The sequence below is a fragment of the Amblyomma mixtum genome, chromosome 5 (assembly GCF_055824585.1).
Source record: "Amblyomma mixtum isolate Tamu chromosome 5, ASM5582458v1, whole genome shotgun sequence".
NCBI classification, from domain to species: domain Eukaryota; kingdom Metazoa; phylum Arthropoda; class Arachnida; order Ixodida; family Ixodidae; genus Amblyomma; species Amblyomma mixtum.
The window spans coordinates 36,382,217-36,409,377 of record NC_143016.1 but is presented as its reverse complement, the minus strand read 5'-3'; the positions used below and the strand labels follow the sequence as shown (position 1 = coordinate 36,409,377).

The 27,161-nt window shown below is 48.5% G+C and overlaps 1 protein-coding gene across 6 annotated transcripts in view; it reads right to left on the bottom strand.

Moving 5' to 3' along the window:
* LOC149341773 (acetylcholinesterase-like) overlaps nucleotides 1-27,161 on the bottom strand; it is a 138,121-nt gene that overhangs the window by 65,782 nt on the left and 45,178 nt on the right. For 2 of the 6 annotated variants that reach the window (XM_089543959.1, XM_089543955.1), the window contains exons 2-3: nucleotides 5,064-5,859; nucleotides 3,670-4,445 (exon numbers count right to left, since the gene is read on the bottom strand). In XM_089543959.1, the coding sequence (XP_089400085.1) occupies nucleotides 3,670-4,445; nucleotides 5,064-5,843 (1,556 nt within the window). In that variant the 5' untranslated portion in view covers nucleotides 5,844-5,859. Of the gene's footprint in view, nucleotides 1-3,665; nucleotides 4,446-5,063; nucleotides 5,860-6,130; nucleotides 6,256-24,759; nucleotides 24,994-27,161 lie in introns of those variants that run through there. The other 4 variants (XM_089543958.1, XM_089543956.1, XM_089543957.1 and 1 more) reach the window with 4 other exon arrangements.

Here is a 27,161-nt window from a genome sequence, read left to right as displayed (position 1 = left end):
ATGCGTGACCTTTATTATCAGCAGGCATGTCGCTTGGCTCGTTTCAATGTTTCAATGTTTCGTGCTTTAGCTCGCCAAAATGCAGCAGTTTTTCGTTGCTCCGGCCCCCGCTGCGTGGAGTATACCACTTGTGTCCCCGATAGTACATGGTGTAGGCTGTGGCAGACGGCACAGGAAGGCAGGAAGATGAGGTTATAAAATTTGGGGAGTTACGGTGGCAAGCTAATTGCAGGTGACACCTTTATCCAGCATGCAGTGGACATAACCTGGCTCACGATGACGTCGATGACTATGTCGATTTGACCAGTTACCAATTATAGTATATGATACACTTGCCATAAGCTACAATTCTTAGACGTATATATTTTTTTTGTTCACATACTCTAAAGACCCTTTGCGGACAATTCATAGGGGGGTTGAAAAAATTCCATAAAGTCATTGTAGCACATATCAAAGTGACATTTGAAATCTGCAAAGCATAAACAAACGCGCTCCAATAACAGGGAACATAACTGGGCAAAACAAAGCCTTGATAACACACACACACGTGGACGACAATGCAGGAGACAAAATGCAATTTTAACTACAGTGTATTAAGAATCAGTAAGCATGGAGTGAGCACTTCAGTTTGGTAACAAATGCTTCGTAATTTTTTTCATAAACGATTTCTGCAGGCAGTGTATTCCAATAGTAAATGCCAAGGAACAATGGCGAATGACGCATAAGTTTTGTGTATTTAAAGCAGTGGTCTAATCGGGGGAAAATGCGATATGCTGATTTGATACGAGATTCTGTGAACGGCGAAGGATTGTGATAAAGCCTGTGAAAGTGACATATCAGAGTGACAAGTCTTCGCTTTTCAGGTGAGCTTAAATTTAGAGATGATTTAATGTCGGTGATGCTGGTGTAGCGAGCGTATTTAATTGTGTTAAACCTAGCTGCCTTATTTTGAAGTGATTTCAGTTTCTCGGCAAGATATGCTTGATACGGGTTCCAGATGATACCGGCCTATTGTAGCTGCGATCTGACTAAAGTTGTGTATGCCGAGAGGTTGGTCTCCTGATTTGGAGAGTACAAATGACGCCTAATGAAACCGAAGGTTTTGGATGCTTTAGTGGTTATGTAATCAATGTGTTTGTGCCACGTCAAGTCCAAAGAAATGTGGATATCTAGGTATATGACAGCAGGATATTTTTGGATGGCCACGTTACCGATAGAATAAAAGATGGGCTGAGTGACTCTAGCCGTCGTAAATGTTACAAGATTTGTTTCTGAAACATTTATTTCCATATTCCGTTGTTTGCACCACTTAACGATTTTGTCAAGATCCGATTGCAAAGCATTAGTATCGTGAGGGTCAGTAATCTTTCAGTAAATAACACAGTCGTCGGCAAATAGCTTAATTGTGGAAGTGATGCTGCTGCTTATGTCATTAATGTAAATAATGATGAGGATCGGCCCACGCACCAAACCTTGAGGCACACCTGACTTTACATATCATCTTGTAGAACCACATTGGAAAATCAGACTCCTTGAGAACTTCAGTAGACTGCCACCGCAGGGAAACCGGGACAATCGATACAGATGACGCGAATCGCGGCTCGTCTTTTCTGTGTTCTTTGTCCCAGCTTCGGTGCGCTAATAGACTGCTTGCGCCCTCAAGCAGCATGGTTTTCCGCTATTAATCAATGCTAACTAGGCCACAATCTTACGTTTTAAAGTAATAATATATATATATATATATATATATATATATATATATATATTTTTTTTTACAGAAAGAACTTGCAGCGTATGAAAGTACCTTCATACTTCCACTAGCTGCCCTCAGCCAGACATTGGTGAGCGCTGAAATTACTGAGCACACTATCCGTTAATCTTCACTTTGACGACTCGCTGCTTATCACGGATCCTTCCATCTCCTTTTGGTCATGCCCGCGGCGCCTTTTCGGAATTATTATTGATATTACAGTTACTATCAAGAACTTGATTGTGCTCTGTAATATTCAGGGGCCATTCAGCACGGGTGTACGCTGCTGTTTCGATTACGTTAATTGGCCCCCACGCTGCGGTCAGCATAGCGAGCGTATGTTAACCGACGAAGCGTCGAAATGCGAAACGTGGCGTCGCTCCGGCGCTGGAGAGCGTTTGAAATGGGGCTGCACGAGCGCTCCACTCCAAACTGAGTTGGTTGCGAGCACGCCTACGCTCCGAGGCATCGACAGCTGCGGTGTATACAGGCACCGGGTAAACAGAGTGAGACGAAAACTCTCTTCGGCGGCGACGGCGCGAAGTTTGCGCGTACGCGAAGCTGCATGAACGCGCGCATGCAATTTCTCGCCGCTCATTCACTGCACTCAGTCGGCATGCGTCATCTTGAATGTGGGGGATGGCGAAAACGAATCGAGCCCAGTGGATCGAGCCTCATTACAACAGGCGTGTGAGTGAACATGGAGGTAGGGAGGAGGGGCTTGTAATTTCAACAACCTCGCTCCCCTCCTTGAAAGGAAGGGTTGGGGGGGGGGGGGGGGGGGGGGGTTGTAATTTGTAGCGCGAGCTCGACATCGGAAATCTCTAATGAAAACGAAGGAAGACTTGTGCGCGTAAAATGGGCGCTATGGACAATTGGATGTTTGAGCTGCTCGATAACGGCTGAAACACCGTACCCTCTCAGGAACACCGTGTGCACGTGTTTCTTCCCATAGTTTGTATCGTGACCTTTCCCACCATTTTTTCTTTCGCTGGAAACGAATAATCAGGCTGTCACAACGGGCCCACAAACTTTCCCCTGCGCATTGTTTTTAACGAACGCTGGCTCACGACGAATAAATGAAAAAGTAAATAAGGCTCGGCAGACGCTTGGCAAGAAATTCGATCCTGCACTGACGCGATGATATCGCTGTGTGATGCGCTAATTTAGGAACGGTGCACAAGTGAGCGAAACGCCAGGAGACTAGTTATCAAAGCGCGCATTCTTATCGACGCCAACCAGTATACAGGCGAAAGTTTCACCAAAGCCGCTGCAATCACTCAAAGTTCCCACATTCTAAAGCACTTTTTTGCCTATCTTCGTGTCGCATGAAATGCATTGCATTCGGTAACTACCGTCGCGACCCTGAAGTGAATCTATATGATTCCCGTACACTCTGACCGTCGCATCTTTGTTAAGTTAACATGGTCTCGTGCAAGTATCGCTGCCGCTGAAGAGGCGAGATATGGCTCCAGCCTTGCAGCCGTGAGCAGTTTGATATTGAAAAGCGGCGCCAAAATACGACACAAAGCTGGCCCTTGTCTCCCATAGAAATGCTCTCGCGACATTGCGGTCCAGACGGAGTGTGTTCAGGGGACGTCGTGAAACCCGTGTCCTGTGCGTTTATGGTGCACAAAAAAAAAATCATTTATATATGCGAGAACAGCTGATTGTTTTTGCAGAGAGCGCCTAAGGTTGTTTGGAGTCGTACTGTCAATTTTAGAAAAGCGCGTTGCGCACAAGAGAATGCCAGGAATGTATGATGCTACCCTCTGGAACCACTTTTGCGACAACGAAATCGTAATGTAAGCCTGCATACGTCGTTACCGGAGGCATTCAATCCTGCTATGAGCTAAGTTTCCGTTTGCTTCCTCCTTGACCAAACGCGTAGAGGCCGCGCGGGCCGTTCGTGCACTCACCCTGTCTTTGCGAAGTTTGCCCAGTAGCGCATCATGCGTTCGCTGAGGCTCTTCTCGTCGGATCGGTAGCCGAGCGTCTCGTTGAGCGGCTCGCCGAACAGGAAGGCGATCTCCTCGCCGTGTATCACGCCCATCCACTGGGGCCAGGCGCTCTGCGACGAGCGGTGCGTGAAGTAGTAGGCGTACACCTGCGATCCGGCCAGCGCGTACTGGTGCGCCCACTCCACCACCGAGCACGTGAAGTGGTAGTCGCCCACTATCTTGTCCACGGCGTCCCGGTTCTTGATGGGGTCCTCCGGGTTGAGCCAGTCCGTGTACTGGAACACGATGGCCTGCTGTGCCAGCTCTCCCACCAGCGGGTTGAGCTCGCGCACCGCGCGCACGAAGTCCTCGCGGCCCAGGTAGACCGACTCGTCGCGCCGGAACAGCTCGGTCAGGTAGTAGATGAGGAAGTAGGTGCCCTCGTCGCGGTTCGAGCCCAGCAGCAGGCGCGTCTTCTTGAAGTTGCGCGCCGCCAGCGACTCCTGGGGGCTCTCGTCGAGGAAGGCTCCGTCCACGACCGGCACGAAGGGGAACTCGACCACGCCGAAGTTGCCCGTCTCGCTGTTGACGATTGTCTCCGGGTCCTGCTCGCGCAGGCAGGCCAGCATCGCCTCCAGGTGGCGCTCGTCGTGGGGGCAGTGCAGCGTCTCTGCCAGCCGCAGCGCCGACTGCAGCGCCGTCTGCCGGTCGTGGACGCCCCACGGGGCAATGGCCGTGCCGCTCTGCAGAATGGCCTGCGGGGACGAAAGTCAACGTCTGTTAAGGCGACGCAACTATATGAGCAGTGAAACGTGAACCTGCGATTGTCATGTTTCAGTCGCAGTATCAACGTTCATGCGAATTAAGGGCAACAGGGAAAGCCGATGTTCCGCATTGGTCCTGATAGGCACATTCGACAAGCAGTCTCTCCAAAGGGCAAAAAAAGACAGATTTTTACGTCAGCACACACCTCTCGCCAGACGCTTCATTAACAGATCAACCGGGAAATCATAGAGGCCAAACATACCATGAGATTAGGAGAAGAATGTGTCAGTGACCCTTCCATTGCTTTAACAGATAATGAGGTTAGGTTTCTTGTACAGGGCATGTGTAGGGGGTTGTCAAGACATGGTTTTTTGGTTTTGGATGACTGTGTGGTTCTGGTGCTGCTTAGCCTGGATATATTCTGTGTTTTCCTCAATAAACGTTAGTTGCGAGTCAGCGCTCGTCCTCGTCTTTAGCGCTGTTTATTCATTATGTCACCGTACCAACTAACCCATATGTATCTTCTTTCACCCATGTCAAGCAATCTTGGACATGAATTTGGCTATCGGAACATTGTAAGGTACTGTTATCGGAGTGGTATATAGTACCTGAGAGAAGAGGTCCCTGGAGAGCGGCGAGAGCAGGTGCATGCTGGCGCTGACGGCGCCGGCGCTCTCTCCGAACAGGGTGACGTTCTTGGGGTTCCCGCCGAACGCGGCGATGTTCTCCTGGATCCACTGGAGCGCCATGAGCTGGTCGAAGAGGCCCGCGTTGCCCGGCACCTCCGGGTGGTCCAGGCACAGGAAGCCCAGCGACGCGACGCGGTAGTTCATGGACACGAGCAGCACGCGCTCCTGGGACACCAGGGCGCGGCCGTCGTACACGTCCAGCGTCGAGGTGCCGCTGTAGAAGCCGCCGCCGTAGATCCACACCATCACAGCGGCCGGGTGGCTGGCGTTTGGCCGCGGCCGCGGAACCCACACGTTCAGCGTCAGGCAGTCCTCGCTCATGTTGGTGTTGGCGTTCCACATGAGGCTGCCGCGGAAGTCGCCGAAGAAGGTGTCCACCGTCTGGAAGCACGACTTGGGCTTGACCGTGGCGTCGAGCACGCCCTTCCACGGGTCGTTGGGCTTGGGGTGCCGGAAGCGGTAGCGGCCCACGGGCGGTTTCGCGTACGGGATGCCGTAGAAGACGTCGACGGGCTTGCCCGTCGGCGACTCGGTGGCCAGCCCTCGCACGGGCCCCTTGGCGGTGTGCACCACCAGCGGGTCGGGCCGGTGGTGCTGCTGCTGTTGGTGCTGGTGGCCCTTGCGCGCCGCCGCGGGCCGCACGGGGACCCCGGCCACGAGCAGCAGCAGCATCGCCAACGACGTCGGGGCGCACACCATGGCGCCTGCGACGAGCCTGCGCCGAGGGCGAACACACGTCTCTGCACTCCTGGGGGCGATGCCCCCAACAATGTATCATCCTACTGCATCGCACTAGACAAAGAGCTTGAAGCTGGCACTGTAAAACGCCAGCGAGCAATATGCCGACGGCCGCGTTGACCTTTGCACGAGGCCTCCTCCATGCAAATCTCCGCGTGACAACAAGCTAGAAGAACCAAACATATGTCCCGCCTTTCGTTTCCCAACCGCCTCCAGGCTGCGTGCGAGCAACAAGGCACTTCACTTACCGGGAAGACGCTCGTTTCCGTGCCGTGATTTCTGTCGACGCGACCTACACTCTCTCCCGCGGCTGCGGGCGGCGGCAGTACGTCCGCACTACCGGAAAATTTCTCCCTAGACAGCGCGCGTAAAGAGATAAACCGATGACGCCCGCGCGAGCGCGCGTGGCACGCCGTGCAACCCGACGCGGGCGTCATCGGCCGGCCCGAGCAACGCTACGCCCTCGTTCTCTCGCCTCGCTTCGGTGAAAGCCGCTGGAGGGGCAGAGCCACTTATGAGTTTGAATTGGACACTTCCGCGCCATCGCCGTCATCGCGACACGGGGCGAGGGAAGCCAGGCAACAGCAGCTGGGACAGTCGAAACTTGGGCAATCAATGTTCTTCCCCCTCGGTATTGTGTTCGTGGCACGATTAAAAAAGAAAACAGCCGCCACGTGTTCCTCGCTAGACGAGAACCTATGTATACGCCGATCAGTCGTTTCTTTTCTCACCATGAGGTGAATGAACGCCAAGAAGAGCATTTAGGACTTGGACAAGAATATTTAGGCGACGGTGTGGGAATTTTTTTTCCTTGAGGTCGCTGGCACGATATACTAACTGCTTATTCAATGGGTGATATTCTAACGCTGCAGCTATTAATAGATTAAACATCCTACGAAATTTGCTTAATAAATAGGTTTGAACGTGGTTCTAAATAAAGTTACGGTATGTATGGGATGTTGAAGGGAGCGGCTCCACGAATATCTCCCAGAAAGAATTTTTTTACTGCACTTTATACAAGTTATGTGTAGCCAAATTTTAATTTCAGCGTCTTCGCGCCTATCCCCCCCCCCCCCCCCCCCCACACACACACACACACACACGCGTGAAAATTTACACGCTCAAGCTAAAACACACTAGACGCATAATACTGACGCTTGGGACAGATCACATGGTTTTCAAACATTGCACCATAAACTTTTATGCGAAGCATACTACTTTAGCTACCACTTCAGCCCTTCACCGTGGTTATGCGCCTCCAAATCACGTGATTCATGACGTCACACCACGTGACACGATGACGTCACGACAGTAGAGAAACGGGGGCCCACCTCGCGCCGTCGCTGTGGTTGTGCCATAGAGTTTCTTACTATTACCTAGAGGGAAAGCTGGCAGCCCGTCTATGGGAGTTTGCATGGCGACCCCTCGAGACCACTTCAGCCACCATGGGCGCTCAAAGCATCATGGGGCGGTGAGCTACTTGTTGCGGAACTGCAACTTTTGGCCAAAAATTAATCAAGAAATAAAGCTGTTTGATAACTACAAACGTCCTAACATTCAATATTTTGTCTAATGATTGCAACAAACGAGCAGAATAGCATCTAAGTGCAAAATTTGCCCAAAATAAGAGACGACTCGCTCTCCTATTGGCCAAGTAATGAACACAATAAAAACTAATATTTCGTAATTAACGGACGCACTTTTAAAAGTAAATATGTTTTCAAAAAAAATGTTTTTGCTTAAACACTATAACAGGTTTTTAATAGCATTTCGGAAAAGTGAAACCTTTTATTGGCGTCGTGTGTCGTCGCGTTTTCACTACTATGGGTTTTGCACACTGCGTTAGCGCGAAAGTCGTCTGAGCACACACGAACAGCGTTTTCGGAATGAAATGTTTTAGTAGTGCCACTCCGTGTTCCCGAAAAACTACGACTGTCTCGCAACAAGTAGCTCACCGCCCCATGATGCTTTGAGCGTCCATGGTGGCTGAAGGGCAGCGCCGCCAGCTTTCCCTCTAGGTAATAGTAAGAAACTCTATGGGTTGTGCGCCTCCAAATCACGTGATACATGACGTCACACCACGTGACACGATGACGTCACGACAGTGGAGAAACGGGGGCCCACCTCGCGCCGTCGCTGTGGTTGTGCGCCTCCAAATTACGCGACACGATGATACTTCGCATTCTCCAAGCTTAACCAAGTTAAGCCTCAGCCTTTTTTGTATCACCGTACGGAATAGATCGCAAAAACGTTCCACTAAAAAATTGCGCTGATACAGTTTATTCATTAATTTAATCTGTACGTGTTAATGCTTTTCATTGTCCCTGCAAGTTCCTGTACCCGTTTTCGATAAGTGTTCATTTCACTGCTTTTATTTATTGTATACATTCAAAGGACAATGTGGCAGGCAGGCTCGTGCGGAAGCATCCTTGTATGGGCGTTAAAGTAAGAAAAGACCTTTTTACCTCACTGCTGTCAATCTCCGCGCTCGGTGTGTGTGTGTGTGTGTGTGTGTGTGTGTGTGTGTGTGTGTGTGTGTGTGTGTGTGTGTGTGTGTGTGTGTGTGTGTGTGTGTGTGTGTGTGTGTGTGTGTGTGTGTGTGTGTGTGTGTGTGTGTGCGTGTGTGTGTGTGCGCGCGTGCGCGGGGGGGGGGGGGAAGCTAACAGCCATCGAAACCAAGGTGGATAGGGGACTGTTTTTATTTCTTTAATAAGTTTTGTTGATCAATAGGAGAATAGTTCTGTGATTAATGTGTAGCTTAAGGACAATTATAAAGCAGAAGAAAAAGCAACTATGCCGCCGGTTGGATCCGAACCCACGACCGCGGAATTCCATATCCAATGCTCTACCAACTGCGTTACGGCGACGGCTGTCCAGTCATCTGCTTTCAGGGGTACTTGTATTTTTGCATGTAAACTAACCTTGAGGGTGTTCACCAGCGCCACCCTCGTGCATAGCGGCTGACACAGTACGTCTATTACCGTGAGTGTGACGTGGAATGTCATCGAACGGCGAGGGCGGAAGGTGCGAGAGACCCCTCTTATGCTAATTATATCATGAAGACTGCCAGAACCGAGACCCTGGTTGAGCTATTGAGCAGACAAGGGATGGGAAAAGAGGGCTCATTGGACATACATATGAAGGAAGCCAACAACCGCCACAAACACACGCGCGCCCGCGACAACAATGACAACAGAAAGGAGACAACCATGAGGTCAAACACGCGCTCGGCTCTGAACGCTGACGAACTGTCACATTTTAACCCCCCCCCCCCCCCCCCCCCCCTCCCCACGAGCTCGTGGCGTCCATAGGTTCCGCTGTCAGGGAAGAACGCGACCTCCACAAGGTCTGGGCTCTTAGCTGTCGCATAATTGGAATTCAGAGCTGCACCTTAGTTTGCAGTGCTTCAGACAACTGAGCGAACGGCGTCGGGGCATTGGCTAGCCGGGCGCCATACATATATAGTTCTCCGGACAAAAGCGTACAACTTTTTTTTCGCGACCTCGGACAAAAGTCACCCCGCCGAAGCTTTCAACTTTTTGCATTTTTACTACGACATCGACATGAAGTTTAATAAGGTGTGGATTTGGGCTAAGTTGGTCAACTATTGCTGACATAGAGCGCGCAGAAAACGATGACGACGAGAAAACACACAGAGAAGCTCACCTTACGACGCGTAAGGTGCAGTTAGCTCAAGCTTAAGGTTCGGTTAGATTTAGGGTTGCTTTATGTTACGCAAGATGCAACGTTAGTTTCAAGTTAGGTTAAATCAAGAGTAGCGTTATATTTGATAAGATTATGAATGCGTTATGAATTCGCAACAGCGGTTGCTTCCATGTTCAGAAAATAAGACGGCTAGCGAATAATTCTATAAAGAAAATAAGATGGCCTTTTGTGTTAGAATAAAAAAAAATAGTATACTGAAATAAACCCGTGAAATGGACATTGGTGTGGTTTTTCCGGCTCTGTGAAGAGGCTGGCAGGGTTCGGTGCGGTGAGTTTTTTTTTTTTTTTTACAGGGTCATGTTGAGAAAGCGGCTAACTTTTGTCTAGATCTGTTCAAATTCTGGCGCCTGATGAGCCTTTTTGGGCACACTACAAAAAAAAAGAAAGAAAAGAAAACGTAGCTAACAGCACGGAGGTGCAAGCCACTCGACGAGCTCCTTCAAAACAGCCCGCCAATCTAACTGTTACTTCGTAAACTTTTCCAGCCAGCTTTCAAACAGAGGTAACTTCATTTACTCCGAAGAATGACCTGAAAACAAACGATCGTTTCTCGGGGGCCCCTGTTACCATCCGCCTCGTGTAATGCATCACGCACCAGAAACACTCTGATATGGGCAGACTCCCTCCCTCCTTCACTCACTGATCCAGCACGCAGAAAAAAAATAACATTGTTGGTGTTATTAACAACTTTTCTTTCTTTTTAGCTAGCGCTCGCCGGTCTCATAAAGTGTACCCTCTAGCTGCCCTTGAAGCCAGTCATGCTCGCGGTCTTCTGAAGTTATTGAAAGGCATGTTTGGACTGCAGGAACGAAAAATAAAAAGAATAGAAAGAGAGGCAAGTGATAATTTAGCGATGGACAGTAGGGAGATCAATCAAATTTACCTAGTGTACCACCCAGGCGAGGAGGTAAACTTTTTCAGCCTCGCCCTATACAAGCACAGCCCCACTAAACGTTTCTGGTAGGAATTCTCTGCAATACTAACCAACAGCTGCTGTCCGTGAGGAACTACAGAGAGTACCTGACAAAAATTTTCCACGTGCATTGAAACATGTACGCCGTTGCAAATGTCTTCGGAACACCACGGACAGAGGGACCACCCCCTGCAGAGAAATGTATGAACAGGGGGCCGAGAGAGTCATGTATCGATTCTGCGCAGCTCGAATGTGCACGAATCCCATCACGCCGATGCATTCACTCAAATAGGGCCGATGCGGGCACATCGCCCGCGATCTCAGCTCAATGGTGACTGCGACGCTCTTTTCATCAAGTCATTTTGTGAAGGAATCTTCTTGACTGCAACGATCAAAGAAGAAACCAAACTGCGCTTGGTTGTGGACAATGAGAAACACCGAAGTATAAGCATAGAAGGCAATGTCGAAGCGGACACATCAGCCAGGCCCGCGTGACGTGGCACGAAGTCGAAGTCTTCAATTTGTCATAGACAGCACGCACGGTTCTACACTTCCTGTGCACACCCACGTTTTCATCCTCGCTGCAGTTCTTGTAAAAACAGATAAAAACGCTCCCCGCGTGTTCATGCATGTAGGCACCTACGCTCCGGCCTCGACCTCGCGTCCTGACACACAGAATAAAGCACGTTGTCCTTTTTGATGGGAAAATGCCCCGCGACCCCCCCGTCGCGTGGGGAAGCTGTGCCTGCAGGTAACTTCTTTTCTCCATGCGCATTTCTCTTGCTGCATTTGCAGCCGCAGAGCCCTGAGAATGCACCTATACAGCGGCTGCGGAAGCAGATATGTGGGGCGGCCGCTGGACATGTCGGAAGTCACCTCTCGCTCTTTTGCTTGTTTGGTTGAGGTGCTCTTTGTCTGTTATTCTTCTGCGCGCGCGTGTGCTTATCGCTTTGCCGTCGTCCTCGTCTCCGAACGGAAGAGTGCTGCGCCTGCCGTGTTCGCCGAGCAATCAGGCTGATTGCCTCCTTCAATTCTTCTCACGTCATATTCGGACGGTTTGAGCCCGGCCACCGCCTCGTTCCACTTTATGTGCGCGCAGGCGACATGCAGTCTGCGCCAAAAGTGTCCGACCCACGCCGTTCACTGTCGAGTCGTTAAGTGGTATACACGTGGTACCCTCGAAGCTCCAGAGTTCCACGAAATTGAGGAATAGTATGGTCATCTTCCAGGAATTCAGAGTCGAAGTTAACCAGCTCACTAATTAAGGTGATTCATCGGTTTTCTGGTGTCCGCAAACCCTGGCAATACCATGCCACAAAAGCCATATTTTGCCTCAAAAATCTTATTTCTGAAAATTACTTAATCTTCCCTGAAACACGCAGTATAATACTTTCGCGTTAATAGATACTCTCTATTCTGATCTCGCAAACCTACACTTTGCGTTTTCAACGACGCAGAAGATTGCCGGTCAATGTAGAGCAGTTGATTTCCAGAACACAGCCACGTCTCCGCTTGGAATGCGATTCCCGCGGTCGCGTGCCGAGCCTGTGACCTCCTGTCCACCGGCGGTACGACACGGCCGCCAAACCATCGCAGCAGGCCGCTTTGCGCGTTCGCACCCCATCGGTGTGAATTAACATGCCGGAGCACGCAACGCCACTCTCCGTTAATCGGCGTCAGCAGCTCTGCGCGATGATACAGCGGTAACGTATAGCGCGACCTTCTCCCTTGTGGGCATTTGACAAAGTGCGAACCTATGGCCCAGCCACCAGGATAGGCGAAGCGAGGCGGGCGGGATATAAAAGGCATACGTGACGCGCACACGTGTGCTCACCTGCAGACCGGGGGCTATACAGTGTGCGCACCTATAGCGCCTCTATGAGCCCCGAGAGACGCGAGCGAGGGAGAGCTATACGGACCCGCCGAACAGAGGTCGCTTGACGCTAATTACGAACCCGACGCCAGGAACGTGACCTCATCGTCGTCACTGGACCGCGCGACTGCAGGGACAGCGCTGCCGTGCATTGTGAAGGAAGCAGTGTGCGGCGATTCTGGTCGTAAATGATATAACTTGCAGTCTTGGTCAAACGTCTTCGGACCGCGTGGTTTTTCTCTACAGCCGTGTAGTGGGGCACCCATGGACTTGTAAGTGACCGGGGGAAGGGGGCGGGAGGCCAGAACTTTTCGAGATCTTTGTGCCATTATAGGGAGGACAATTCAATCTCAACATATGTTCCTACAAAAATACTTGTCGCTCTTTCTGGGTACCTTGATGTGTGTCCGGCATCAAAAGACGCATTCACCGGTAATTTAATTGCATTCAAAGATTTTCCCGCCATTCGATTCAAACTCGTGACGCCTACATGGAATAAGACTCCACGATAACCGTTTTGAAACGAGTGGTGGTGTAACCTATAGCCTCTGGTATCCATGCATAAAACTGTGCCCACGCACCGCAGCTTTTTTACGAAACCTTCCGGTGATTGCGACACCGGCATTTTCTTTTTCCGCCTTTTCCAACTCGTGAAAGCTGCGTTTTCAGCAAAAGTAATGTTTTTATCGCTATAATGCGGTAATATATCGGTACAGGCTAACCTCAGTTTGACCTTCCTTACTACTTCCAGCTGCACCTCGCTTCTTTTATGAACTGTTGTTCCCTTCCGAGAATAATAAACGCTACTCCGGTTTTCTGCGTATTAACTTTTGGACCTCCCGTTCTGCTCTGCCTGACTAACTCATTGACCATGCTTTCCAGCTCATTAACTTCGAAAGGCAATGTCATCAGCGAATCGCAGATCACTAAAGGGTATTTATTCTCTATTAACTCTTATCGTCAGCTGTTCCCAATCCAGGCCTCTGAATACTTCGTGTAAAGAGGCAGTGAATTGGCCTCCTGTAAGTTGGCGAGATCGTGTCTGCCTGCCTGACACCCTTTCTTACTGGAGTTTTATTGCTGGCTTTATGAAGGACTATGGTAGCTGTGCAGTCGTTATCGATATCTTCTAGCATTTTTTCATAAGGCACTTCTACACCATGATTCCACAATGCCTGCGTGACTGCTGAGGTTCGCGTTCTCATATAGCCTTCTAAAGAATGCAAGCTAGCCACATAAACACTAAACATAGTTTGAGCGATACCCGAAAGCTTGCTCGCCGGCAAAATTAATTAGTGATCGGTTAGGACCATATTAACTGCTTTATAAGCGCGACCACTGGCGGTGGAAAACGTTGAAGAAACCTGTCTTGTCGGCTCCGTTCGACTTATACGCACCAAGGGCCTGAGAAAGCCTATGGAATTATAAGGAAGGCTGACGGCTGTTTCTCTAACATACGGCTCGACTATACGAATAGAACCAAGAGACAAGGTACCTGTCAATGCGATAGCGTTAAAGGTTCCGTGTCGCTGAAACATCGCCGCCGTCGTCAGCATCGGTGACCGTGAGCGAAAAATCCTGGTGGAAGCTGAGAATTAAAATATTCAGGGATAGGTAAAAGAATGTTCGGATTGACGCCTAAATTCTCAGCGTGATTCCTGTAACCAAAAGAAATTGGGCCAATTCGGGTTTGGGTGGATATTGAAACCGGGGCCTACGCTACCGATAGGCCACGAAGCCTCGTAGTTTCAAGCTGAATAAAGCTGGGCCTAGTGAATGCGTTGCAGTCTTTTACTGACTTAGTAAACTATCTCAGATACATGTACTGATGCGTTGATGAGTAATTATCAGTATGCTAATTAGGAATTATGCCTTTGTACCAGTGAAAGTAGCTGGCCCAGTTGATGCATGATTTTTGGCGAAACGGCGCGCAGTGTAACAAGACACATACATAGCGCTGTCTTTTCTTTTTTATTTGGCCTAACGAAGGCATTCAAGCCTAGCCCTTCGCTCTTCCTAGCCAGCACTAGTTTGGTGAAGTTGTGTGCTTCACGCAGTTTTTGGGCTTGTTCTTCCCTATTTGGGGCTTGACCTCTTTTCTCAGCTTGCGGAAGTTCTTAGCGATGGTCTCATTTGCCTTTCTGCCGAAGGTGGCGCGACGAATCCTCCTTCTTTACCCGACAGAAGAAGGCTCAGGTCCGTGTCCCGCAACGACTTGGCCGTCTTGTCCAGGCTTGGACAGACTCCTTTCTTCAGTGCTCACTTAAAAGGTTTACCCCTTCGCTTACGCACCTGCCTACTCCATGTGCTTTTCCGGAGCTGCTCCTCACAAAGGAGAGTAGCTGAATCTTGTCGAGGCTGGGTTTTATTCAAAACTTTGGTCCTAATTCAGTGACTTGGCTGACTTGCACAGGTACTTGCGTTTCGCCAAGCGCATGGACTGTCTGCTTCGGAGGTGGACGAATGCCTTGTTTTGGAATTGAAGCCAATACCGCTCACAAGAAGTCCGCCATCTGTGATGCAGACTTATTTCCCCTCCTCGCGGTGCTGCCTCTCGAAGACAGGCAATTTTCAGGGAGCCCTTGAAGTAAGCCACTTGGTGCCAGGTCTTTGTGTGAATGTTTTTTGGACTTCGGTGTTTTGTTTGTTCCTGTGAGCTTGTTATGCACCTCTCGTACTCTAATCAGTTTTCACCACTCCTGCTGTATCCAATATTGGCGGCAGTATGTGTAAATAAGATAAAATAAGCAGATAACAGTATTAAGGGGCACTGTATGTGACACTGAATGCACATGCGAGGTTTCCTGCAGCGTCTCTCGTCCCGCATGCAAGCTTGTACCCACTATCTACATCGCGTACATGGAGCAAAACGCGAAAAAATGCGCTGCCAGTGCCGCAGCCCTGACGGCGTTAGAAAACGGGAGAGAACTGCTGCGATGTCACAGCTGGAGAGGGAGAAAAGGGGGGAGAGATAGAAAAACAAAGAAACGAAGACCGCAATTAGGATGCGTCGCCCGAAGGCATTTTTCCTAATTAACGAAGCGGCGGTTCAAGGAATTTCAAGAGCGACCACGGCTTTCAGTGCCGTTCAGCGCCGGCCAAAGTGAAACGAGGGAGAAAGCGAAAAACAAAAGCAAAAATGACCACGTAGCTCGTCCTACAGTGCCTAAAAACAAAATTAAAGCGAGGAGAGACTTGTCTGCAACGACCGCAAACAGCAGGGCGACGGGCAAGCGCGCTGCGCCCCACACGTCATCGCTGTCCGTCCAGGCAGCGTACGTAATTAGTCGCGCGCGCCTTTGAACTTTTCGCTCACCCACGGCCCGTCGTAGTATGATACGTCTCTTTGTGCCGAGAAGGAGGTCGGTGAAAGAGGGACTCACGACACAAGAGGCAAGGAGGGGCCGCACGCCTCCCCCTCGCCACTTGCCGTTTGCAAACAGCCGGTTCGATATGGCGCCGCTATTTCTGGCTTCATCGCCGTCTGAGCGCGCTCCTGTGTACACGCATTGCGAAGGTGGACAGAAAAAGAGGGAGAGGTGGAAAAGAAGCCTCCCTCCTCTTCTACACACGAAGTGAGTGGACAGCTTCACCGAAAGAGTGTCGCGTTCTCTCTGGTGTGACGCATGTAGTCTCGCGACTCTCTGTCTTCGTTTCCTCGCTGTTCCTGGTCTGCTGCAGACAAGTATATGCGCAACTACAGAGAGGTTAAGGGAATGGGCTTTAACCTCCTCATCTGTCCTCCTAACCTCACTAAGCCCTATGACATCCCAATTAATACCCGCTAATTCCTCCAACAGCACTGCTAAACTAGCCTCACTGGATAAGGTTCTTACGTTAAACGTTGCTAGGTTCAGTTTCCAATGGCGGCGTGTCCGGAGCCAATGATTCTTAGCACCCTCCGCTGCGTCACAGGTCTGACCGCCGCCCCGGTCAGCTGCTCCGCAGCCACTGGGGACTGAGTGCCGAGGGTTAATTGGGTTGCTCATAGAAGGTTGCTCATAGAAGGTTGCAGCCGAGTACTACGCCAGGGTGGCCAAATCCTGCAAATCCTGTGAGAAAGTGTGTTGTCGGGTCTATTCACCGAGATCAGGCCGCACCCCAGGCCTGTTCGTACTGTTCCATCGCCACATGGAGTGTCCTCTTTCTAAAAAAAAAAGAAAAAGAATAGCCCGGTGGAGAACTGCGAACACCGGAGACCAAGGGAGTGGGGGGGGGGGGGGGGCTACGCAGGATATAGCTGGCAACATAGAGAAGTTTTATGGTATTAACGAGAGGGTGGCAGCTATCATAATAAAGCTTAATAAGAGGTAAGGGGAATGAGGGGCTCGTTATAAATATGACAGAAGCCAACAGCCACAGAAACCAAGGGGCACAGGGGATTTTTTTTGTTTAAATTGATTTATTTAATTTGTGGTGTTGATCAATTTAGAATATTACTGAATATGTTATCGCTTAATGCTAATTGAATAGAAAAGCAGAAGAAAAAACAACCACATGCCGCCGGTGGGATCCGAACCCACGACCTCCGAATTACGCGTCCGGTGCTCTACCTCTGAGCTACGGCGACGGCTGTCAGATCTTCTGCTTTCGGGGGTATTTATGTTTACAAGTAACCTAACCTTGAGAGTGTTCATCAGCGCCACCCACGTTCATAAGCGGCGGACGTGGAACGTCCTGAGGTACCGCAGGTGTGACGTAGAACGTCATCGAACGAAGAGGGTGGAAGCTGCGTGAGAACCCTCTTATGCTTCCTATGGCGTCAAGGCTGCCAGAACCGAGGCCCTCGCTAAGAAATTAAGCAAAGAAGGGAAGGGGAATGAGGGGCTCGTTATAAATATGACGGAAGCCAACAGCCACAGAAACCAAGGGGCACAGGGGATTTTTTTTGTTTAAATTGATTTATTTAATTTGTGGTGTTGATCAATTTAGAATATTACTGAATATGTTATCGCTTAATGCTAATTGAATAGAAAAGCAGAATAAAAAACAACCACATGCCGCCGGTGGCTGTTGGCTTCTGTCATACTTAATAAGAGGTATAAGCAGAAGGTGGTGCACGCCCACGCGCCTACATCAAGCCATGATGACCAGATCGTTGAAACCTTCTATGAAGACGTGGAATCAGCGATGACCAAAGTAAAATCACAGTACACCGTACTCGTGGGCGACTTCAATGCGAAGGTAGGCAAGAAGCAAGCTGGAGACCAGACGGTAGGTGACTATGGCATAGGTTCTAGGAATAGCAGGGGAGAGTTATTAGTAGAGTTCGCAGATAGAAATAATTTACGGATCATGAGTACCTTCTTCCGCAAACGAGCCAACAGGAAGTGGACGTGGAAGAGCCCCAATGGTGAGACTAAAAATGAGATAGACTTCATACTGTGCGCTCACCCTGGCATTGTAGAGGATGTGGAGGTCCTCGGAAAGGTCCGTTGTAGCGACCACAGAATGGTAAGGTCTCGTATTAGCTTAGATTTGAAAAGGGAACGGAGGAAATTAATGAAATGGAAGTCTATTAACGAATTAGCATTAAGAGAGAAAGTAGAAGAATTCAGGATTTTGCTGCAGAACAGATTGGCCGCTTTAACTGAAGATGACGACCCTAATGTTGAAACAATGAACGATCGTCTCACAGATATCACTACGGAGTGCGCCGTGGAAGTAGGCGGTACGATGGTTCGACAGGATACCGAGAAGCTATCTCAGGAGACTAAAAATCTGATTAAGAAACGGCAAAGCATGAGGACTTCTAACTCCATAGACAGAATAGAACTCCTAGAGCTGTCGAAGTTAATAAATAAGCGCAAGGTAGCCGACATCATGAAGTTTAACATAATGAAAATCGAGCATGCTTTAAAGAGCGAAGATAGCCTCAAATTACTGAAGAGAAAACTAGGCATAGGTAAAAACCAGATGTATGTGATAAGAGACAAAGAGGGCAATGTCATGAGCAATATGGATAAGATAGTTAAGCCGAACAGTTTTGCACAAATCTATATAGTAGCGTTTGCAATCACAATGTTATTGAGAGAGGCAGTAGAGCACAGCAATGGGGCATCCCGCCAACAACGAAGGAGGAAGTAAAGAAAGCCTTCGGAGCCATGCAAAGAGGGAAAGCAGCTGGTGAGAATCAGATAACAGCAGATTTGTTGAAAGATGGAGGGGAGATTGTGCTCGAAAAACTAGCCACCCTGTATACGCAATGCCTTGTGACCTCGAGCGCACCTAGAGCTTGGAAAAACGCTAACATTATCTTAATTCATAAGAAAGGAGACGTCAAGGAGTTGAAGAATTACAGACCGATCAGCTTATTGTCTGTTGACTACAAGATATTTACTAAGGTGATCACTAATAGGGTCAGGACAACCTTAGACGTCAATCAGCCAAATGATCAGGCAGGCTTTCGTAAAGGATAGTCGATAATAGACCACATTCACACTATCAATCAGGTGATAGAGAAACGCGCAGAATGTAACCAGCTCCTATATATAGCGTTAATTGATTACGAGAAAGCATTCGACTCAGTGGAAACCTCAGTAGTCATGCAGGAAGTGAGGAATCAGTGTGTAGAAGACGTGTTATATGAAAATATTGGAAGATATTTATAACGATTGCAGGAGCTACCATAATTCTCCATAAAGTCTGCAATAAAATTCCAATAGGGAAAGGTGTCCTAAAGGGAGATACGATCTCGCCTCTGCTATTCACCGCCTGTCTACAGGAGGTATTCCGGGGCCTGAAAAGGGAACAGTTGGGGATAAGAGTTAATGGAGAATACCTAAGTAATCTGCGATTCGCTGATGACATTGCCTTGCTAAATCCCTCAGAACATGAACTGCAAAGCATGATCAATTAATTAGACAGGCAGAGCAGAACGGTGGGGCTAAAAATTAACATGCAGAAAACCAAAGCAGTATTCAACAGTCTAGCAAGAGAACAGCAGTTCGCAAATGATGGCGCAATGCTGGAAGTAGTAAGAGAATATATCTATTTAGGGCAGGTAGTGACAGCTGATCCGGATCATAAGAGGGAAATAACTAGAAGAATAAGAATGGGGTTAAGCGCATATGGCAGGTTCTCTCAGATCATGAATGGCAGTTTACCAATATCCCCCAAGAGAAAAGTATACAACAGCTGTATGTTACCGGTACTCACCTATGAGGCAGAAACGTGGAGGCTAACAAAGAGGGTTCAGCTGAAGTTAAGGACAACGCAGCGAGCTATGGAAAGAAAAATGATAGGTGTAACGTTAAGAGATCGTAAGCGGGCAGAGTGGGTGAGAGAACAAACGCGGGTTAATGACACCCTAGTTGAAATAAAGAGGAAGAAGTTGGCTTGGGCAGGGCATGTAATGCGAAGGCAAGATAACCGCTGGTCCTTAAGGGTAACGGAGTGGATTCCAAGAGAAGGCAAGCGTAGCAGGGGACGGCAAAAAGTTAGGTGGGCGGATGAGATTAAGAAATTTGCGGGAATACGGTGGCCGCAACTGGCGAAGGACAGGGTCAATTGGAGAAACGTGGGAGAGGCCTTTTCCTTGCAGTGGGCGTAACCAGGCTGATGATGATGATGATGTTTTAACCTTCAGTATAAGCTCAGAAGTCACTGGGGACGTGGCGGTGAAGATTACGTATGAAAACAATAGCTGCTGGTAAGTGACTGCTGGTGGGACTAGTAAATTCGCTGGATTAAGGAGTCCGGGGCTGGCGCAGGACGAGATAACCGGAGATCAATCTGGGAGGGGACATTGTACCGCACTACTCGTAACGTCGAGGCTGACTACTGTTACGGTCGTCTTCAGTATCACCATCATCGCCCCCATTTATCGAAAAGGGCCCTGCGATAATGTGCTCTAGGTGAGAAGTTCCGGTGTCCCTTTATGTTGAAGAGACCAGGCTATCAGCAACGTGGTCGCGCGTACAGGAAGCACTGGAGAAGGATGGACCATTGGGCAGCGATTGTTTTCCACATTTTAGAGCGAAAGCTTTTTATGGGAGGTATTCCGCAGGCACCAACGCCACCCCGTCATAGGTGTCACTTTCCAAGCGTAAAGCCCCTAAAACTTCGCAAAGTAATTCCAACCTTTGAAGAATGCCGCCCTGCAGTCACCCTCCCTCCCGCTCGGCGCGGCCGTCATGCGCCTCTCCAGGCATTCGTTGTAGAGCAGGTAGAATCGCGTACTTTTTTTCCTAATGTTTCACTATAGACGTATACAATTGTTTGTCGAGGGCAACCTCGCGCGAACGAAACAGTCTCTTCTCTGGTGGGTGTGAAAGAAATAAGCGAAACAAGGATGAAATCTCCCTCTGGCGTTTGAAAGCGGCCGGTGTTAAAGCGATGCGCTAGGCGGTCAACGCGCGCTTGTCTACTACAGAATTTAACATCCATAAAATTGCGACGAAGACTCTTGTACAACCGGTGCATGGCAAAACCAGCAGGTGAGGCAAGCGAATGTCAATTTTTTCACGCTGCTTCGCAGAATACAAGCCTGAAAAGTTCGCCAGACGCCGTCACATTAGTGAGTTTTAACTTTTAAAGATGCGTCCTTTTGCCCTTTTACGCACTCATCAATTTTATTATCCATGCACTACTTGAAATATGAACATAGATTTATAATCGCGTGTACAAGTAGCGATCGATAGCAATGAGGTCGCCTTTTTGCGCGCTCTTTTCTTCTAGCAATTAACCATACCTTGTGAGTAAGCAGTAAATGGAAGGCATGCAGTGAAGGCAAAGTCTATGGTTTATGTGGGTTTAACTTCCCAAAGCGACTCAGGCTATGAGGGACGCCGTAGTGAAGATCTCCGGAAATTTCGACCGCCTGGAGTTCTTTGACGTGCACTGACATCGCACAGTACACGGACCTGAAGAATTTCGCCTCCATCGAAATTCGACCACCGTGGCCGGGATCGAACCCGGGTCTTTCGGGTCAGCAGCCGAGCACCATAACCACTGAGCCACCGTGGCGGCCAGCAGTGAAGATAAAGCCACAATGGTATAAATATTTGCGTGCTATTCAAAACGATCCTCGCCATTAGCCGGTCTGTCTGACTAATTCCAGCGAGTGCGAGAGAAATTGGAGTGCAAAATTAATGACAACGAAGAGAAATTCAAATTAAATCATTATAACACCCCCCCTCATCGTTCTCTGGAGAACAAATGACATTATCACCGTACAAGCATGCCGCAATAGGCGCCACATGTAATGAGACAGTCAGGCACAAAACTCTTCGCGCTTGAAGTGTGTCCGTTAGTCATGTGTGCTCAGCGATGTTTTAGACAGACAGCGCTGTGTATTAACATTGGCCTTCCTTGTCCAGGCAAATCTTTGTTTTTAGAAATATAGGTCGAGTGCTGTCATGGCTCTGCAAGCATTTCAGTACAGCATGGAAATATCGACCTATTCCCGTGGTCTCTCTATATTGGTGTCATCAGAAGTCTCGTGCAGTGACGCTTAGCGGCTCTTCTGTCTCGCTAGCGTGCAAACATCCGCGTAGCAGGTCTCTCAAGATATATTTTTCCAGTAGATACTCTGCAACAGCGTGTGAATACGCCGGCGAACTACTCAAGCAACGGAGCGAATGATGCTTATCCGCGCGCGTCGATCCTTAATACTTAAGGGAAATAAATAGCGCACAAGAGAAGACGGGACAAGCGAGGAGACACAGACAAGCGCTAACTTTCAACTGTTGAAAGTTATCGCTTGTCTGTGTCTCCTCGCTTGTCCCGTCTTCTCTTGTGCGCTATTTATTTCCCTTAAGTATGTCATACCAACATGCCCAAGCCTCATCTCTTCTGAGATCCTTAATAGACTAGTTCGCGGCGTCACCGCAGCGGGACATCGATTTTGTGAAAATCGACGCATCTGCATCATACGCGCAACACTCACCGCTCTCCAGCCAATGAAATGAGAGCACTCCTACTATACCCGGCCCCATGAGCCAGGGTACCCTTTGTCTTATGACCACATTTTCGTAAGCGCCGTGTCTCCCGGACAAAAAAGCTTAACAGCTACAGTTATGAAAAACAAAAAAAGAAGCATGATTACAGCACAGAAGTAGCGGCCATTTCTTTAATAACCTTATACGTTACATTGTGCTGTCGTGCCCTGTGAGTGAGCGCACGGGAAGTTATCGATTTTAGATAAGCGCATCGGGGCTTTAGGAGGAAAAAGTAAATGCAAATAACTTCGGAATATGCGCCGCTGCATATTCTAAGGCCAGCACCATGTTCACAGCGGCAAGTGTGCACCACCACGCTCCCTTTACGTCACAGAACAGCTGCATGATCCCAATAAAGCGCGTGGGCTTCCTTTTGTCTGCTTTAACAGCCTCGCGTTCGCGTTGAGTACGACTCGCCATCGCACCAAGCTATCATCGCGTGCATCCACAGCTTACACCCGTCTTTTTCTTTTTCTGCCCCGGTGTGAGCACGGACGAGTATGGTAAACCACCACGCGGTTTACCCATCTAACTGCGCAATTTTGCTTTTTGTCCCTACGCCGCATGGCATGCGCTCGAGTACTGGACGTCCCGCGATCCGTCCCTGTCACTTCGATTTTTTTCCCCTCGCACCAGAACACGGATGAGAAACTGAACTTCACGTGCGAAAAAAACTTGAAGCCCATGCGAGCTTTTGGCGTTGACAGAGTGAATACCAAGACAAGAAACAAGCAGTCGATGACGGCCAAGATTCAGATGGAGTCACGAGCCCGGGAAATTTATGGGAATAATGTTGCCGCGGCTGGCGAAAAAACAAAAATTCGAAGTAGCTGGATGATGCTGGTTTCGAGCTGTGCATTTCAGCAGATGATGTTTTCTTTCCCTTCCACTTTCTGTATTCTGTACATACACATACCTCAATGGTCTCGATAATAGATAGGGTCATCAAAACTAAATGCAAGTCGTGCTTCGTGAATGATTGCCTCATTTAGTGATTCATTCACTCCGTGTTTTATTTATCTTCTTTTCTGTTTATTTACTAAGAGGAACGAAGAATTGAGCTTCCCGTATCGGTTCTTGGTTGACGAGCTGCAACTCGCCATTACTGTCATCGTTCGTTGCATTTATTGAGCGCTTGCAAAGAAAACTTTGAAGTAATAAGAACGTTGGTAATTTCGAACAAAAAATGCTGTTTCGTGTCAAATTATTTCTTTATTTTTTGAATTTAAAACAAGTCTGCTGTAAGAGAATTTTATTTCCGTAATGAACAGAGTAACCCTTTTGACCAACCGACCGACCGACCGACCGACCGACCGACCGACCGACCGACCGACCGACCGAGTAAAATGAATTTCTCCAAGACAGTACTTTTTCTCTTACTCATTCCTTTTCGAACATGCCCCAGAGTTTGCTACGTTCTACCTTTGCGAAAACTGTTTCTTTCTATTTTTGCGTGGCGTAACTTTGGAAAGTAGGCTTTACAAAGAGAGACAGTAATGAGTAGTTATAGCGCGGGTATTTTGTTAAAAAAAAAATCAAACAAACTGATGTTTGAAGCAACCCAGAAGCAACCATGAAGAAACCCATCTATTGTAATTAACGGATGGACACCGTGTGTTTACTGCCCGGTTTAATTCAAAATATCATTGAGTAGCGTTTGCACGACTTTCAGAAGTGCAATCTTCAACGCGATTTTTGAGCATGAGAAATATAGCCTTGGTGCCTCTGTCACTTACGTTTCAGAATGAACAGAAATCAAAGTTAGCGCAAAATATGTCGCCAGAAGGAAATCACTTCAAAAAAAAAAAAAGTCTGTGAATAGAACATGGCATGATCTCGGGCCGATTGTTCAAATATTTAAGGAAATCCGCCAGGGGATTCTCCACCTTGGGGGATTAACCTAAACATTTGAACAACACTGTTCCCACTTCGAGTTATTGATCAATTCGCTCTCGCCCTACCATGAGCTTGCCGTCCCGGGTAGTTAAGTTGGTGGAGCGACTGCTCCGGTGAAGCGATGGTCCCGGGTTCAAATCCGAGACCAGGACGAATTTTTAACTGCGATGTTTATGAGAAAGCTGTATAGATTCCCTTTGTAGCTGTATGGCTGCGCTTGGGTGGATGCCAATGAGTAATTACTCCCTTATTACAGATCTCACACCGACTGCTTTTTAGTGCATATGCCTTATTGTTTGGGTGCAATTTGCTTTTGAGACAGCGTTGCCTAGTGGCGGCAACACAAGTAGGGAAGTCTGCGCGTTCTCGATAAACTGCTTTCTTTGTTACCACCGCTAATGTTTCTACCTTTTTGTTTTCTTATGCATGGGATGCTCGTAGACCACTTTGGCTACGTTTCAGTGAACTTTCTGCACAGTCACGTTAAAACGATCCGTTGACGATCATAGGATGAAAAACAATTAAAACCTTGCTTCGCTGTCCTGGATGCCACCCGAACCTTCGACGTCTTGGTGCCCGCACTACCGCTGCAGTGAATAAGCTCACCATAAGATGATCTGGGCCAAAGGACAAAATTAGCAGCGTGAAAGACAGTCATGATGGCCGTTATCACGCAACGACAACAACTGCCTTGATGATATCGATGGCCGGTGGAGGTAGTGTCGCAATGATCATCAGGCGATGTGTATCTGTAGGCGGCCTCTGCGACAAGGATAAGGATTTAAATCTGGTCAGGGACAGTTTTTTTTCTTAGTGTTTTCAGCGAGTAAACCCTCCACAACGTATTAAAGGACCAGAGTAGTTCTCTACTCACGGCGGCAAACGTCTGCTTCGTGGCTCCACCACGAATGGTTTCATCTCAACAGCGCCAAATTAAATTAGGCTTCCGCCAAAAAGTGCGACCCGCTCCCTTACCCCCTCCCTCTGTCTGAGGCATCGATGGGGTTCACTGCTCGAATTCGCTTCGATGTATCGTTTTGAAGCTACGTTTTGGGCCCTATTTTGTTTTTGATCTACTCTCTTCCTCGTTCCTCCTGTATGTCTTTGAATCGACAGGTTTTCTTAATTTTTATCGGAGAATAACGTGTGTTTATTGGTCCTCACTAGAGGTGGGCATTCGCCCTCAAATATCTCAACCTCACATCAACCTCAAATGAAATTTGGTGAACTCACTCAACCCCGATCTTGTCATTTAAGGCTGAGGTCTCCTAAGCCAACCTCACCTCACTCTGCCGGTGACATCTAGCGACCACACTCAGCCTCACCTCAGCCTCATATTCTGGGGAGAAATGCTTGGACAATGGATCACCCGACCCCATGTTGTGCAAAGAACACCTTGTGCCGCGGCGCTCTTTGACCAAAGCTGCCTTTGTGCCATAAAAATTCATCATCATCATCAAGTCCTGGCCATTATTTTAATCACAGGCAATCTGTTGTTTCCTCTACGCCGGATTGTAATGTCTGTGCTTAACGTGCTATACCCGTTACGCTTCTTGAAAATAGGAGTATGCATAGAATACAATAAAATTGGTCGCCATCGTTGTACTAGTTGCCATTGTGACGTCTACTCACAAACATATCATGTTTAAATAAATATCATCCGTATATTTTGATTTGGCAGATTTATCAGGCATAGCGAGAGGAGGCAGGCATGAAGTCATTATTTTTTCGGGAGGGCCCCACCTCCTTTCTGGAGGGGCCCCAAGGTAGCTCCTTCTAGCTGCCGATGAGGGGGGGGGGGGGGGTAGAGTAAGGGGGGAGGGTGTTGCTGGCAGCTGGTTGAGCACTGACAGGAGAACAGGGGGCTCTGTTGCCATTTGCCGACAAAAACGAAAAACATCAGGGGTGCTCTTTCCTGACCTCAAGTGCGGTGAGGCGAAATCCTTAAGCGCGGTCATGCTGCTTGTGTCATTATGTGGGGTTAAGATGTTAAGCTTCGGCTGTGTGTGGAACGCGACAGCTTCTTGCAACGCTGCCAGGGCGTCCACAGAACGCCATTGCCCGTCGGTAAATTGGTCTTTGAGGAGAGGAAATGTATCTCTCTCTCGCATATCTCGGTGTACACCTGAACCTCGCCGTAACGGAAATGAAGATGGGAGTGAACGAAAGCACCGCATTCAACAGACGCGCCTTTGTTCATTCCAAACCATCGAGCTGGCATGGCGGAGTGGTTAGCACGCTCGTCTCGCACTCCGGAGACCCGGGTTCGATTCTCGAACTTGACCAATTTCCTACTGAGTTTTATTTATTTATATGGTCTGACTAGAATGGTTAATCAGGCTAATTAGTTAATTAACGAATGAACTAAACTCAGTCCCACTTACCTGAAGCATCACTATACCATCGCTTTAATTGGTTGCATGGCTACTAGCCAAAGTACAATTGGCCGCGTTTCGAATTCGCACAATGTGACGTCACGACCATTTCAACCAATTGAAAAGCGCGACATTTCTGTCGAGAACTCCTGCTTACAACGATGAGACATTAAAGGCTTCTGCCTTAAAAACAAGTTTCCCACGAAAGCCCATGCGTGTGCAAAAAAAGAAAAAGCGGGGCTCTTTCGAAGCTGCAGACGACAACCGTTGATGGAGCCAGTTATTTTTGTGTTAGGAGCAGAGCGTTTCATTAAACAGCCCTCAAGTCTGCACTAGGTACTTTTGTATTTGTACATAAATGCTTGGAAGGCACAAAAGAGAACCGCCTCGCTGCACTTTACAGACACTGTCTCTCCTTGGTTATTTCATGCTATTAGTAAAAGATTGCGCTAGAACTAGAGCCCAGCAAACATATCATGAAACTTCTTTGAAAGATATTACAGCAGCAGCAACTTGGATCATATGAACGGTGTCATATCAAAAAACATATACTCC